We start from the raw sequence: 14,458 nt of genomic DNA on the forward strand, positions 1-14,458 counted from the left end.
GCTTTGTCCTTTACAAACTTTATTAAATAATGAGCATTACTAACTTTCATTATCTTATATACATTATTTAAACTATGTTTTCTAGGTATTTTGCACAAAGAATAGAGTAGGTGAAAAGTGAACTTATAAAAAAAACTGAACATTTAATACAGAGACCTAATAAGAACTTGCCATACTTTTAAGTACATATAACTTCCCCCCAATTATATACAACCCTACCCCACCTCCAGAAGAAAATGTTTAAACAAAAGCACTTCATTGATAATTTTGAGGGAGTCTATGAACATGATTTTATACATATACACACAGCTCTCAAAATCTTCAACCTGGCAAACAGAAGTGATTTATAAAACTACAGATTTGTTCTAGAACCTAAAGACAAAACACAGACATTGAAGACAGCAAAATATTCACCTCGTGCAGCTGCGGGGTGGGGGGCAATGTAGGAGATATCAAAGTTATGTAATAAGACACTGGTGTGAAGAATGAATAACTTCTGCAAAGAAGAACAACAGCAATATAGAGACTATAGAATTTATGTCATACAAACTGAAAAGCAAAAATAGGACACTGCTTTCCTGGGACAAGAAGAGTCTTGTAAGTTTTACAAATGCACGTACAGATACCTTTAAGTCAAGAATATCATTTCTCGCAGTGTATCTCTTTTCTGATACTGCTTCATCTTACAAAGTCACATTATGTGCAAACAAAGGCAATGAAAGAAATGTTTCCAGAATCCTGCTATCCAACATGGATGTTGTTTTACAAGCTACAAGAAGAAAGGATGGGATGGAGATGCAAGAAACTTGGATTATTTTTTGTTCTTTGAAAAGCAAAACGCCTCTGTAAAAGGATGGCCTCATTTCGTGTTTAGCAGTTAAGAGGCACAGGACTTAAAAGGGGGAAAGAATTATAAGGAGTCATTGATTCAAATCAGTCTCACTGCTTACCTTGAAATGAAAGGCCAGATCCCCTTTCTCTACACATGTTATAACTTTCAAAAATGAAAACGGAGAGGGTAGAGCAGGGATCACAGAATGTAAAGTGGTTGACAAGGAGAACACACTGGCCACTGTTTGAGCAAACATTTTGTTGCATTGACTGGAGTCTTCAATAAAATAGTCTTTCAGAAAGTGGCAACACACATGGCCATCATTTTCCTCTTTAGCTTCTTTGATTTTGCTCTCTATTCACAAGGTCTTGCTTTCTCCAGTTTTCTTCCAAAAAGTCCTATTAGTACATAATATCACAATGAGCCTCTCTGAAAAGAACTTAATTGTAACAAAAAAGTGAGGTGCTCTGGGTCAGAGCTTAGTAACCCAAGACTGTGTCCTTTCTTGTGCCTCAACACAGTAAGAGGCCTCCATGCTCTACCTGGTTTAGAAATTTCAGTGCGGCCAACCAAACTTTCAAGCTGGAACTGGGTCATAGGGCTGAGTACTAAACTTAATAAAATACATAGGAGAAACATGAAAAACAGGAAAAATACAGGAAAAGTGCTCTGTTTTAACTTAGCTTGTGGTTTGCTTTGTGCTGATCAGACACGGCACACAAAACATGGGACGGCATTCCTGCTCCCACTTCAGGGGTCACACAGGAGACAGTCACATGCCCAGGGTCAGCCCATCTTTTTTATCGGTTAAGTCAAGTTGCCTATCCTTGCACTTGGTTTTCTTTAAACCATTAGGGGAATCATTTACATTATTCCAGAAATCAGAAAATGAACACAATGAGCAGCACATTCTCCAGGTCTGGTCCAGGAATACAGGTAAGGATTTTAGAGAAAATTGGTCCTGCTACATTCTATTTCTAAGGGTTGCAGTTTCTGTGTTGTAATGAAGGGGTGCAGGAACACCAGCAGAGAATCCCCACACGGGCCCTGGAGGCAACACTCCAATTGGCTGAACTGACTCTAGGATCATGGGGAATGAACATGTCAGAAGCATAATCCTTCAGACAGCTTCCCTTTTCCTTTTCAAGACATGAGCATGGGCGAAAAGGCCCTTTGGGTACTCGGACAAAACTACTCATGGCCCTAGACCACAGGAGAGATTATTGCATTCCATAAGGCCTGGGCACTGTTGTCAGGATATGGGAGAAAATATTGCCTCCATCATGTTTTAAAAAAGGCCTAAACATTTTCAAGTAAGACTGACTGACGTGAACAAGAAGCCAGCGTCAGGAAACCTGCAGTTTCCGTGCTGACTTTGCTACAGTACGATCCTGGCCGCATGGCCAGCCTCTCAAGGAGCCGTGCTGTAAAACAAAGTATAGTTTACACCTCTGGTTTTTACGAAAGGGTTTTCATCTGGCTCACAGAAAACACCTCACTGGTCTTTGTCATTGCAAGCATGCTAAGAAGTCAATTCAGGCAGCTACTGTGAGGAACCCTAGGCAAAGCTGCTTGAACTGAGACACTGAAACTTCTCCCTTAGAGACTGGACAATATTCTGCTGATTGGGAGAGGGACCCCTCCAGAGATAATCGTTCAGTTTGTCAGAGTCGTTGTACGGGGTCAGGTAAGGCGGAAGTCCAAGTTTGCCACCGATTGCCTTTTTTGGGGTGCGTGGACTGTTCGCCTCCATAATCTTTGGGTCAGATTTCTTTCCACAGCTGTGGGAGAGCTCTAACTCTGGCTCCTCCTCTTCTGACTTGATTTCCACATAGTCTTCTTCATCTCCGTCAGTCTCTTTGAAATTGGAAAAATAGTTCTGTGTAGCTATTTGGACATTTAAGGGGACACTTCTATTGACCACCAGAACCTTCTGTGAGTCTTGGAGGGTGAGGTCTGAGCATTTTTCAGAGCCCTGTTGACACAGGTCAGTGACACCTGGCAGCAAGTCCTGGTGGCTCTCACACCTGGAGCTGGCGTGTAGAGAGAACAGCTGTTTCTTTCCCACTTCACCAGGGTAGTTAATGGAGTCCACAGACTTGTTGATCAAGATGGAGGAAGATGACTGGGACCTGTTGTAAGGCTGAGTGTTTGTGCTGACTCCCTTCCGGCCCAGCGAGTTGTAAAGGCCCTGGCACGAGCTCTCTTTGTTGGGCTGGCTGACCACCACACTGTGTCTCTGCATGGGGCCCAGCAGCGGGTCAGAGGTTTGCAGAGAAGGCACAGAGCAAGCTGTGGACAACTGTCTAGGAGTACTCTTTATATTGATCTCAAAGGTGGGGTATCTTGACTTCAAGTCTTGCTCAGGCTGGGGACAGAAATCTGCTAACTCTCCATTACTGTAGGTTGAATGCAAAAGCCAGTCCTCGCTACCACGCTGGGTCTGGGAGGGTGAGGAAGACCTGAGGATGGAAGGTTCCTGAGAGATGGCCCAGTCATCCTTCGGCGTTTTAAAGGGAGTCTCTCTGAACACAATCTGGTCATACAGTTGGGAATACTCGGCAATCCTGGCACCTGGAAGGCAAATATTGTACCATAAGTATACACAGGATTGTTTCTATATGTGACGATTAAAAGTGAGAATATAACATTCTAACCAGCAGAATATACAAATTTAAACAGTAGAAAGGACTTGCATGTAAGTTTGAGACTGAGTCATCACCAACCACTAAGCAACATTAATCAAAGGCTCTAACGTTGAAAACAAAAAGACCACTTAGACATTCATTTATCTGATCCTGGCTTGTTGTATTTCAGCAGCAGGTCTACACGTGGTCACTATTTGTAATGAAAAACGTCAAGTGTTCTTTACAAGCACAAAATGGTATCTGTGTTAAAAAACACACATCAGAAAAAACAAAGCCAGCACCGACCCCTGGCCAACGGAAACACACTAAAACAGTCACCAGAATGGCATGGCTGCCTCCCACTACGTGCCAGCTCCTCACCCAGCTCGACTGCACCCAGACGTTTACTCTCCAGGGTCTGCTCTGGTTGACTTTCCTGCATCGCTTGCTTCCAGCCACCTCCACAGCCACTGGGGAACCAGCCTCGGGAGGTCCTCACTGCCTGTCCTTCAGAGCCATCTGTACTGACCGACCTTCATCACTCCCCATTACCAAGGAGCCAAGCACTGCGGCCTATGGTGCCGAGACATTAAGAGTGAACTATCCAGGTATATAATTGATAACCTGAGGCTCTCTGTTAGCTCCCGAAGAGGATTCCACTGGGGCTCTCGCCACTTCAAATAAAGCTCAAAGGCCCTTCCCTCTCTGCTCCACTTCTGAGTACAGGCATTTCTAAAGACATCAGCTGAACACTGACATGGGCATCCCTCAGGCTAGCAATGATGTAAAAGGGGGATACCAGAGATGTCAATTTCAAGAGCCATCTTCCCCTACCTCCCCCATCCAGGTAGTTACGCAACCACCCAGAATCAAAGAATTCCATGAACCACAGGCTCCACACAAGGGTGTCTGTCCCAGACACAGTGACCAGCAGGGGACGTGTCATTCTCTTCTTTTATAAGCTACGTAAGTTTTTAGTAAACTACTGTAGTAAATTATTCCTTGAGTTTAAACTAAATATTTAGTTGAGTTTCTGCTATTTCTTTGGAGTCTCTTTTCTATGAGGACAGAAAACAGTCTGGTTTATTTCATGTGCCCTTTAATTGCAACCACCTCAAATTTCTTGCTCTGCCCCACCCCAGTCAGGGTAAACAATGCTTAATTTTTCATTACAGGTTCTATATTCAGATCCTTTTGGTTTTCCAAGTCCAAATTCCTTGGAAGTACAGAGATGATTAGTTTAGAATTTCTAGTAGCAAAACCTTGAGGCATTACTCCTCAAAGGTTAAAGATACTTAATACCAATGAAGATTCAGCAATCCCTCACGAAGCTGGAAGTCTCCATGGCGCCTGTGTTAGGCGGCCTGGAATCTGTAATGTTCCATCCACTAGGAAATCCAACCCAAGACACTAGACCTCAGACCCAGTCCCTAGCAGACCCCTGGAGGGCAGCCTGCCCAGACCTCTCTCTCCCATGCTATGGCCTGAGTCCAGCCCCACAGCTGCAATCAGGAAGGTTCTGAACTTTCACAATTTCCTGGGAAGATGACAATTTGGGGAAAGCTGCGAGAGCTAATTAAAACATTTGGTTGGAACATACCGGTATCAAAACATAACCATAACGTCTTAAAAAAAACAGCTAAGTCTTGACTTGAAACACCGTCGCCCAGATGATCCAGCCTATGCACAGTATTTCTCATGCCTTTTCCTGCTTTATCATGCTCGCCTCTTCTTCCTGTGCTTGACCAAGTCCTACACATCTCTCAAATCCCTCCATAAGGCGGACCCTTCTATAAATCCTTTTCTGACAGATTTCTCTTCTATGAAGTCTTGTGAACATGTGTCCCATACCACGTAGCTGTTGGTTGTGTGAGTACATGCGTCCTGTGCTGCTTTTTTATGTGGGTTAGTTTATTATCCCAGTGAGTCCATGAGCTTTAAATCTTGGAGCACCAGCCCCACATTGTACTGAGCATAGTTCTAGCCAGAAATTGCTCTCAAGAACTCCTTAATCACACAGGTAATTTTTGGACTGCCTCCTTTTATTTTCAGTACACTGTTAAAGTGGATGTGCCTTTTCTAAGTTAGTACCAGCGAGTGGAAAGGTAACCCAGCAGTCAGTACAGCAGGGGAAGCCTTTGATTAAAATGCTGCCAAAAGATATTTCAAAATGGGCATTATTTGAATAAAAAGTATCTCACAAAGTAGATGATATCTAAATTGTTGGTTTTTTGGTCTCGGCTTGACCTTCTAAGAGGATCTCCGGCTTGTTTTTTGCCAATATGAGTAAGAGGCAGGGTTCCAGAGCAATGCAGGCCATGAATGAGAGCCCCTGAACCAAATGCCCAAGAACTGCCAGCCCACAATGGCATCTCTAGACTACAATGCTCAGTATTAGCCAGCTGGCTCAAGTCCTCCCTCATCCTCAGTTGTGGGATCAGCAGTCTTTACCGAACATGTACATTATCATTCTATGGCGACCCCGCAGCTGTCTCTGGCTTATTCCTCTTTTAGCAGGTTGAACAAGTAGAGTTCTTTTGATTATAGGTAAAAATCTGAGAGCAGTAAGAACAGACTGTTTTCCAGACAGAGAATTAAAATCAATACTTCTGATGTGGCTTGAAATGGAGACCAAAGCCTCTGTGCTCTTTGGCTTCCCTAGTTTACACAAGAAGCAGCTCCCCACACCTGTATGGAAATGTCCTCATGGCAAACATCACACACACCACACCAAAGGACCCCAGAGGCCTCCCTGGCCCCAAAGACTACCAGGAGGAGGCCTGACTGAGAGAGGGCGAGCATGCTACCACGGGCTGTAATGGGGGAGTGACTAGACCTGGTTGGGTGACTTAGAGGCGGAAATCTGACCCGGGGCCTGTAGACCCTGGCTAGACAGCTCAATAAAGGTGCTCGAGCGTTTCGGCAGGTGAATAGGGTGCTCCTCCGTCCGCACAGCACCGAGAGCAAGCTCCTGGCAAAGAGGCAAGGCCCACACGAAGAAGTCTGGAGAATCGGTCCGCGCGACGACGACGTCCTGTGCCCAGATAAACAAGAGAGAGAAAAGGAGTCATCATGTCAACTGATCGAAAGCCTCGTGGGCACAGGAAGTGGTCTCGGTGCACCCAGATGGAAGGCTCCTCAGGTCCGAGAGATGGCAGGCCCTAGGGACGTGCTCCTGCGGGCAGCAGGAGGAGACTCCGCTCTAGAAGATGCCTTTGGAGAGATCTTCTCCTCTTAGTTGGGGAGAACGTCGATAGTAGCCCACCATGTCAAGAGGACCCAGACAAGCTGAGAAAAGATGCTATGGGATTCCCCGGAAGACGCCAGGGGCAAACCAAAAAGGAGAACAAGCCCCATGTGAAAAGAAGCAAAAGAAAACCCCAAAGGGAAATGAACTTAATACTTAAAAAGGGGGGGGGGGTTTGGAAGACTATTCCAGGTAGCGGTAAAGCTTAAGGAGTCAGTATTGAAGGACCAGCTTCTATCAAGAGGGCAGGTATTCATTTTAATGGATGGTCTATATTCACAACAGCCTGGCCCCAACGATGGTCACTTTTACAGGGCGGTCTGCGGGCAGAACTCATCGGCAGGACCGCAGTATCACAGCTTTGTTAAGCATTAGCCCAGATTCCCTTAGTGCTGGTGTCGCTAACACGACTGTTTCCACCGCTGTCCAATCCCCCCTCCCTGCCAGTCTTCCGCAGCCGACTCTCAGTCACTCAGTCCACATAGAACAAGAGACCAGCTCAGCAATACTAGCACTGGAAAAAGGACATGAATTCACTCTCACCAGGAGAAAATGTATGTGACCTAATCTCCCTCACATTCATACAAAAATCACTGTTACCTTTCATTTAAAACGAACAACTCTAGGGAGTCTGTGAAATCCAGGGCTTACCTCCCCTCTCTTTGAAGACACTTTACTGGATGATTAACTCAAGAAAAAGAGTATAGCTTTAGACAATTCTAAAACTCTACCAAATTAAAGAAAAAAATCCCTATATATTTTCAACACGTAACTTGTGGATTTATTTTGGCCTCGGCTGGCCCCTTACTATTCTCTGGTGTCCACAGAGATAAAGACATCAAACCCAAAGAAAGAGGTTAGGGTGTCAACCTGGCCAGCTGGGCCATGTGCTCACGGAGCTTCTAAACCTCCTTGATAGAGAACTTCACCTTTCCTGTTAACTGGAGAATTATCTCCTGATTTGATTCTGAGGTGATGCTTTGTCACAAAATTTAGGGCAGAGAGTCTTAAAAGATGATTGAAAGGCCACAGTTTTAAGGTTCAGATTCCTGAGTGCAGCCCCAGGAATCGCTCCAGGTCTGGAGGTGAAAACCTCCTCAGGTGAGCACCAGAGTCCTCAGGAATTTTCTTTCCATGACAACCACCTGCTTTATTCATAATCATGCTCTTCCCGAGATGAGTTAGTTTGCCCTTCAGGAGCCTCTCTAACTTAGCTGGGGTACGTGCTTCTTTATAACAGAACAATGTCAAACCGTGACCACCTTGTCCTTTAGCCCTTGTGGGGTCAACATCAGACCTGAGATCTTAGTTGAGTTGTGCACAGAAAAGGCGGTGTGCCTGGAAGAGGAAACTTCTTAGAAGCGTACATGAGAAAACCGAATGAGATGGTGTTACGTACACAATAACAACTATTTAAAAATCCAATGACAGAAACATGTGAGAAAACACTGAGTCACAGAGCAAGCAGCTCAGAAAAAAATACAGAAAAGGACTTTGTCTTTGTAGAATAATCTCTACAGGCATTCCTGTAGAGATTCTAGAGCAGAGTGATCCTGCTTCTAAGGCCTGACGCTCACGCCCGCTTCTCCTCTCTCTCACACATTGCAGACACAGAGAAAGCACTAGATCCCCCAGGAGAAACCAGTTGCTATTTTTGGTTCACCAGTGAGCCAAATACTTCAGATTATATGAACATCATAACACCCCAATTCTGTAGTGACAACAGTACACACAAGACCCCGGAAACCCAATCAGGATCTGACTCTTAAGACTTTGGAGGTGAAGCGGAGATGCTTAGGTGTGTCTGCGTGTTCGTAAACCTGTGGTCTCCCTTTAAGAAAATGAACATCTGAGTGACAATGTTCTCAAGCTCTAAGCCCATCGAGAGCCCAGAAGCTGCTCTCCGCAAGGAAGACAAACTGTGTGGAGGAACCCACCGATAGCGGGCCCTCCTTGCTTCTTTTCTTCTAAGATGGCCGCCAGGTCTTTGTGCATGGATTTGTGTTGCTGGGAGGCCGGTGGCTGTTCCAGCTCTGGGCTTTTCACTTTCAGAAGCTGATTGGCCTTCTTGATCTTCTGACTGTACTGCCTGGCCATCATAAAGACCCTGCTCTTGGTCTTATCTGAGGCATCCATCCCAGGGTCAGGGTTTTCCAGGTCTGTTTGGGACAGGCTGCTGTTGGCCAGGTCATAGGGATTCTCCATGGGAGGCATTTCACTGGCCAGAGAGAGCTGGTGAAGACTCATGAAGGAGTCTTCCTTAGAAATCAGGTCTTCTTTGAAGGGGCAAGGAGACCTGCTAGCTCTGCCGGGCCTGTTTGTCGGCGGTGTGAGGAAGGCCGGGCTCTCGGGCAGCGAGAGGGTGGACAGGGCATGGGCTGTGTCCCTGCTCAGCTTGGGCATGCTGGCGGGGTGCAGCCGGCTCTGCATGTCATCTTGGCTGACTGGAAATGCCGCGAGGAGCCGCTCTCTGGCCTTGTCTTCATTCTTCTTGATGTAATTCTCCAAGTCATTCCAGATTTCGTCCACTTCCTCGGAGAGTTTGTCAGATACTGATTTGTCCGCCATTGACAAGTTGCAGCTGGGGGAGTTGTACAGCAAACTCAAATACTCGTTCTCAGTGGCTGCCTGGTGGTGAGGCGTTTCGTCCTCACTGAACTGGAGGCTGTCCTGGGAGACGAAGGGCCTGAGGCTGTCGCAGCAGGCAAAGTCGGCCTCCAGGCCGAGGAAGGTGCTCCTCTTGGGCCGCTTCAGGCTGCTGCTCTGGCCGCCCAGGGAGGGGGCCTCTGGGAGCCCGATGGTGTCATAGATGTTTTCTTCCACCACCTCAAGTTCATGTGTGCTTTGGTTTGATGCCTCTTGACCTGTTAGAGTTCCATCTCTTTTGGGGTACAGAGAGCTCTTATCGTAGCCAAGCTGCCTCTTAGAGAAGACTAATTCCGGGGTGCTCTTGGGGCGAACAGACTCCCTGGTGGACTTGAGGGGAATGGATTCAGCTGCCTCTCGTTTAGCAACCATTAGTTTTAAGTCCTCATAACTTATATTATCATAGACATGGTCTATGTCATCAATAGTCAACTCGATGGAGGACCCAAAGGGAGTCATTCCATTCTGCCCTTCGGTTTTGGGGTCACTGTGCAGTGTCCTTTGGGGGCTGTACTGGGAGCCATCAGCGTCCCTGATTCTGACCTCAGGGGCACACGTGTTGCTCTCGCCAGCGCTGCTGGCCCGCCGAACAACCCTGTGGCCTGGGCCGGGGGTCTCTGTGGACTCGATCTGGCCCATATGCCAGCTGCAGGGCCGACTGGAGGTGCTCTCTTCGCACAGCCTGGTGGAGTTCAAGTCCGAAGAGGAGAAGGATGGCATGAACATCTGGTAGTCGTCATCATCATCCAAGTTCTCCTGCGGGGAGCGCCGGCTGGGGAACAAGGCTTGCCGGATCTGGTGGTCAGTCCAGATGTTCCTGGCGGCCCCGCCCCCGCGAAGCACGCTGATGATGGCAGAACTGCTCGGCTGACTATTCCTCTGGGCGGGAGACGGCCCTGCTGGAGTCAGATGGGGAGATCCTTCCTCCCGGGAAACCTGAGGAGCAGAGAGACACATTGATTGGCCTGCAGCGCCATGGTACATAAACGATGAAGTTGTCTCATATTTTTACATTGCTTCTCCCCCCTCCCCCCAACCACAGCATAATCTTCACAGAGAAAAGTCAACACTGTTGACTTGAACTGAACTGAAAGTCACTTGAGATTTTTTGCAACAGGAATAGAAAAGACAGGAGCTAATATTTATTTAGAAACTAATATTATTTAGAAACAGGTGAGGTCACCTGTAGACATTCTGCAAACTTTAAGTTCACCATCACTCGGAAGCAGATATGATTACACCAGTTTCACAGAAAGGAGATTCAGATTCATAAAGATTCAGTAACTTGCTCTCCTTAGTCAGAGGTAAGGCTCTGACCCTATCTCTTGCTCATTGCAGGAATCCGCTAAATACAGAAAGCTCTGAGATAATTCAAATAATTCTGATGTGCAAATAACAGATAGAGATAATTGGCAAATGTTATATATATATAAATATGTCTATCTATCTCCAACGGTATCTGATTTCTATTTGGAACTCTACTCAGAGTCTTGTTTTTTAAAGATTTATTTTTTATTTATACAATAGCTGGGGTACAGGTCAGAGGCACGGGAGGGTGAGAGGATTCACCAGAGTGAATCAGAGAGTGGGGAGTGGGGAACAGAAAAGGCAGACTGACTGAAATACATTGCTGAGGGGAGCAGTGGGCATGACAGGAGAGATCTGCCACACCATATGGGAATCTCTGTGGCTGATCTGGTATCGAACCCACGCTGCAGAGGCTGCAGACAACTTCACAGCGCTGCACTCAACCCGCTGCACCACCGGGGAGGCCTCTACTCAGAGTCTTACCATGGTTTCTGATAGACCAGAAACCCCTTCAGGGGCCTGACTGTACACCCCAAAGTCTGCAGACCCACCCTGTACCCCATCAGCACTGCCTTGGTTTATAGATTCTAGGCAAAGAGCCTTTGTTAAAGGAAAGCAATTAAGTCTACTACTAAGCTAATGAGATTTTCCTTCTCTTTCAAAATACGCTTAATTAAATACTATCTAGATGCCCGTTAGGAAGTAAAATATGAGTGAGATTAATGATTTCTAATCAAAGAAAACAGTGGGGTCTTTTATAACTTGGAATTTTTCTTGATCTAGCTTGCTGGTGCAGAGAGGAAGTGGGTTGCCCTCAGCAGGTACAGGATTAGCTTCAAAGAGTTGAAGGGTTAAGACCCTTTCAAACTAATTATTATCAGAGGCCTATTTTCTGATCAAAACACTATTGTAACCTATTGGCAATATCAAATTAACAAGAATTTTTCATCACTTCTCAATGAAACTGGGAAACATTGCCTTGACTATCTACCCACCAATATATTTGTCTGCCTGTCTGTCAGGGAAGGGAGAGAAAAATTGAGAGGGTAAGAAAATTTCATCCTGAATGTCATTTTTTAATTAAAAATTTAAGATAAAAAACCTAATGAGTCTAATTCTTTGTTCATTTTTTTCCACAAAGAAAAACCATGGACCACGCATGATCTCAGAATAACTGAGCACACACACATATGGATGGATAGGTATGTATCACAAACCATATAATATTTTATCTATGGTTACTTATTTGTGCTATTTTTTGGTAACCCTTTAGTATAGCTCTCTCTCTGTCCACCTTAGATTTTACTGGCATACCGCTTTATAAAATGTAGCCAAACTAAAAGAGCATTTATGAGTGGGGTCAGGATACTGTGGCTGTGTGCTCAGGAGTGGAGAGGCAGGATCCCAGCCAAATCGTTAGAGACAGAACATAAAACAAGAAGCCACAATAAATTCTCTAGGAATTGTTACTTAAGCCACGTGATCAGCGGCCATATTGGATGTGGTTTGTTCAGGTCAGGACACAGCATCTACTTTACAGGTAATGCATTTGGATATACAGTTTCTTATTGAGCCGACCATTTTTATTCTCCCTCCCTCCCCTTTATCAGAGGAGGAAAAACCAAATGATAAGCAGAGTTTCATTATATGACAGGTGATCACACCTCTTCTACCAGCAGAGGACTAGATCCCCACCCTGTGACTGAAGGCTATGCTGTGAGAAGGTGGCAATCCTCAGGATGCAAGAGCTTCCATCTCACAGGGGCAGAGGCACAGGGGATTTGGGGTGGCCACACCGGCCCAGAGCTATACTTGGGGAACTTTCTAGCTTCTGAGGGAAAGGTGGGGTAGGTAGCAGTTCCTCAGATAATGTAGTTCAACATCACTTGTTTATAACATTCATGGAAAAAAGGAACAAAATGTTTTTCAAGAACCTGATTTCACTATATATGTCCTTTCATTTTAACTTGCAATTTCCAAGAATCTATTGATGAAGTTAAGTGAGGACTTGCTGTTGTCAAATGTAAAATATAATTTACCCTTGCAATACAGGCTAGGGATGAGATAGGTAAAGAAAGGTAATAAACATGTTAAAATAAGAAATATAATGGTGCTTACCTTTTGGATGTCTTGTACTGTTTCTGAAAAATAAAGGATTTTGTTTAAGTTTGAGGATTGGAAATTATCACACACGGGGTACACATTTATTTTATAGGACTTTTAAACTTTGTTGTTCATAATTGAAGCACAATAGGCTTCTGTACCCTGTAACGCTAATTTTCTAAAAATGCCTCTCAGTTATTCTAGCCGGATACCATGTATTGCATGAAAATGGTTTCATATGTCTGCGTGTTATGGGTCTTCCTTATCCCTGAGAATAGTGGACCAGCTCATGTGATAACATTTCAAAAGTTTCCCTCCCTCAGCCACATGCCTATGTCATGAAGATCACTTACACATAAGACTTTGCTTCTGCTAATTTGTAAACAATTTATTGGTTTCAACTGAAAGGCACGGCAGTTAGCCACAGGCTCCCGTGGCTGTGCTGTGTGACGCGAGTGGAATCGTGGTGAGAGATTTAATAACCATGTCCTTAGAGAGACCCTACAGGCACCCGGATTATGTGTCTCACCTTTAAAAATGGTTCAGTTACAGAAGCATACAAGAAAAACGTAATTGGACCCTCACTGCAAATCCCACCCCATACAGGTAACCACACTTAACAGCTGGTCCCATGCCCACTGTCCCCATTTAGCCACCAGCACATTTTAAAAAAAACAGAGGTGCAATTTGCAACGTTTTTCCTACTAAATATATGTAGACACCCCTGTGAGTAGACAGAGGTGCATGCCATTCTTTGTAACAGCTACAGAATATTCCATGTTGTTTTCTGGGGCATGCTAGGACTTATTTTACCCTTGCACACCAGATGGGCATTTTGAGAAATGTGCTATCCAATCACGTTACCAGAGGGAGAGAGGGTAGAAGTAAAGATGGATGTGGTCTAATGGTTGGTATTTTGTTTTTAATTATTTGTTTAATTAAAAAAAATTGGGGCCAAGAAAAGGGCCCTATTACAAATGCTGCAAAGAACACACACACACACACACACACACACACACACACACACGTGGAATTGACCAAAGTGAAATTGTTGGGTCAAGGTCACTATCAATTTTTGCTCCAAAAAGTTTGCAGAAATGTATGCACCTACAGGTGTGGAGTGCCTGTTTTTCTGTATCTTTTGGCCAAGCTCAGAGTTTTCTCCCCTCTATTTGTCCAATTTAAATGTGTGATTTCTCTGCTTAATAATTTGGGTGACTTTTTATAAATTTTGTGGGCAGTTGTGTTTCTTGTGAGAAACTGCTCGGTGATATTCCTTTTGTCTCTTTTTTTTGATGTATGGGATTTCTTTATATAATAGGGATGTGAGTATTTTTATGCTTGTCACTTATATTGCAAACATTTCATGTCATTTGGCTTTCCATTTTATAATAGTGCACCATTATTTATAGAATTATTCAATCTTCGATCTGTAATTCACCTAGTATTTATTTTGCATATGATTTAACTTGGTTGACGTCAACAAGAATAAAAACAGAAGAGATATTTTAGGACTTACCACTGGTCTTCAAAATTTTATGTGATCTTGAGGAAGGTTCTGGGAAAGAAATGACAGCATCATTGCAGAATCAGGTCAAGACTTTTCTCCTTATAAATGAATTATTAGTTCATAGACAAATAAATTACATTCTAGAAATTTTCAAATTTACTTAAAATCTCATTGCTTAGAGATAC

The 14,458-nt window shown here is 44.5% G+C and overlaps 1 protein-coding gene across 4 annotated transcripts in view; it reads right to left on the reverse strand.

Annotated features, from left to right (window-relative positions):
* The window catches only part of PLEKHG1 (pleckstrin homology and RhoGEF domain containing G1), a 197,203-nt gene continuing 182,745 nt past the window's right edge, over window positions 1-14,458 (reverse strand). For all 4 annotated transcript variants that reach the window (XM_054697956.1, XM_054697957.1, XM_054697958.1 and 1 more), the window contains 4 exons: window positions 14,283-14,321; window positions 12,779-12,801; window positions 8,644-10,288; window positions 1-3,406 (listed from right to left, as the gene is read on the reverse strand). In XM_054697956.1, the coding sequence (XP_054553931.1) occupies window positions 2,391-3,406; window positions 8,644-10,288; window positions 12,779-12,801; window positions 14,283-14,321 (2,723 nt within the window). In that variant the 3' untranslated portion in view covers window positions 1-2,390. The remainder of the gene's footprint in view (window positions 3,407-8,643; window positions 10,289-12,778; window positions 12,802-14,282; window positions 14,322-14,458) is intronic.

Source organism: Talpa occidentalis, unplaced genomic scaffold, assembly GCF_014898055.3.
Source record: "Talpa occidentalis isolate TD23 unplaced genomic scaffold, MPIMG_talOcc4v2.1 talOcc4.2, whole genome shotgun sequence".
Classification (NCBI taxonomy): domain Eukaryota; kingdom Metazoa; phylum Chordata; class Mammalia; order Eulipotyphla; family Talpidae; genus Talpa; species Talpa occidentalis.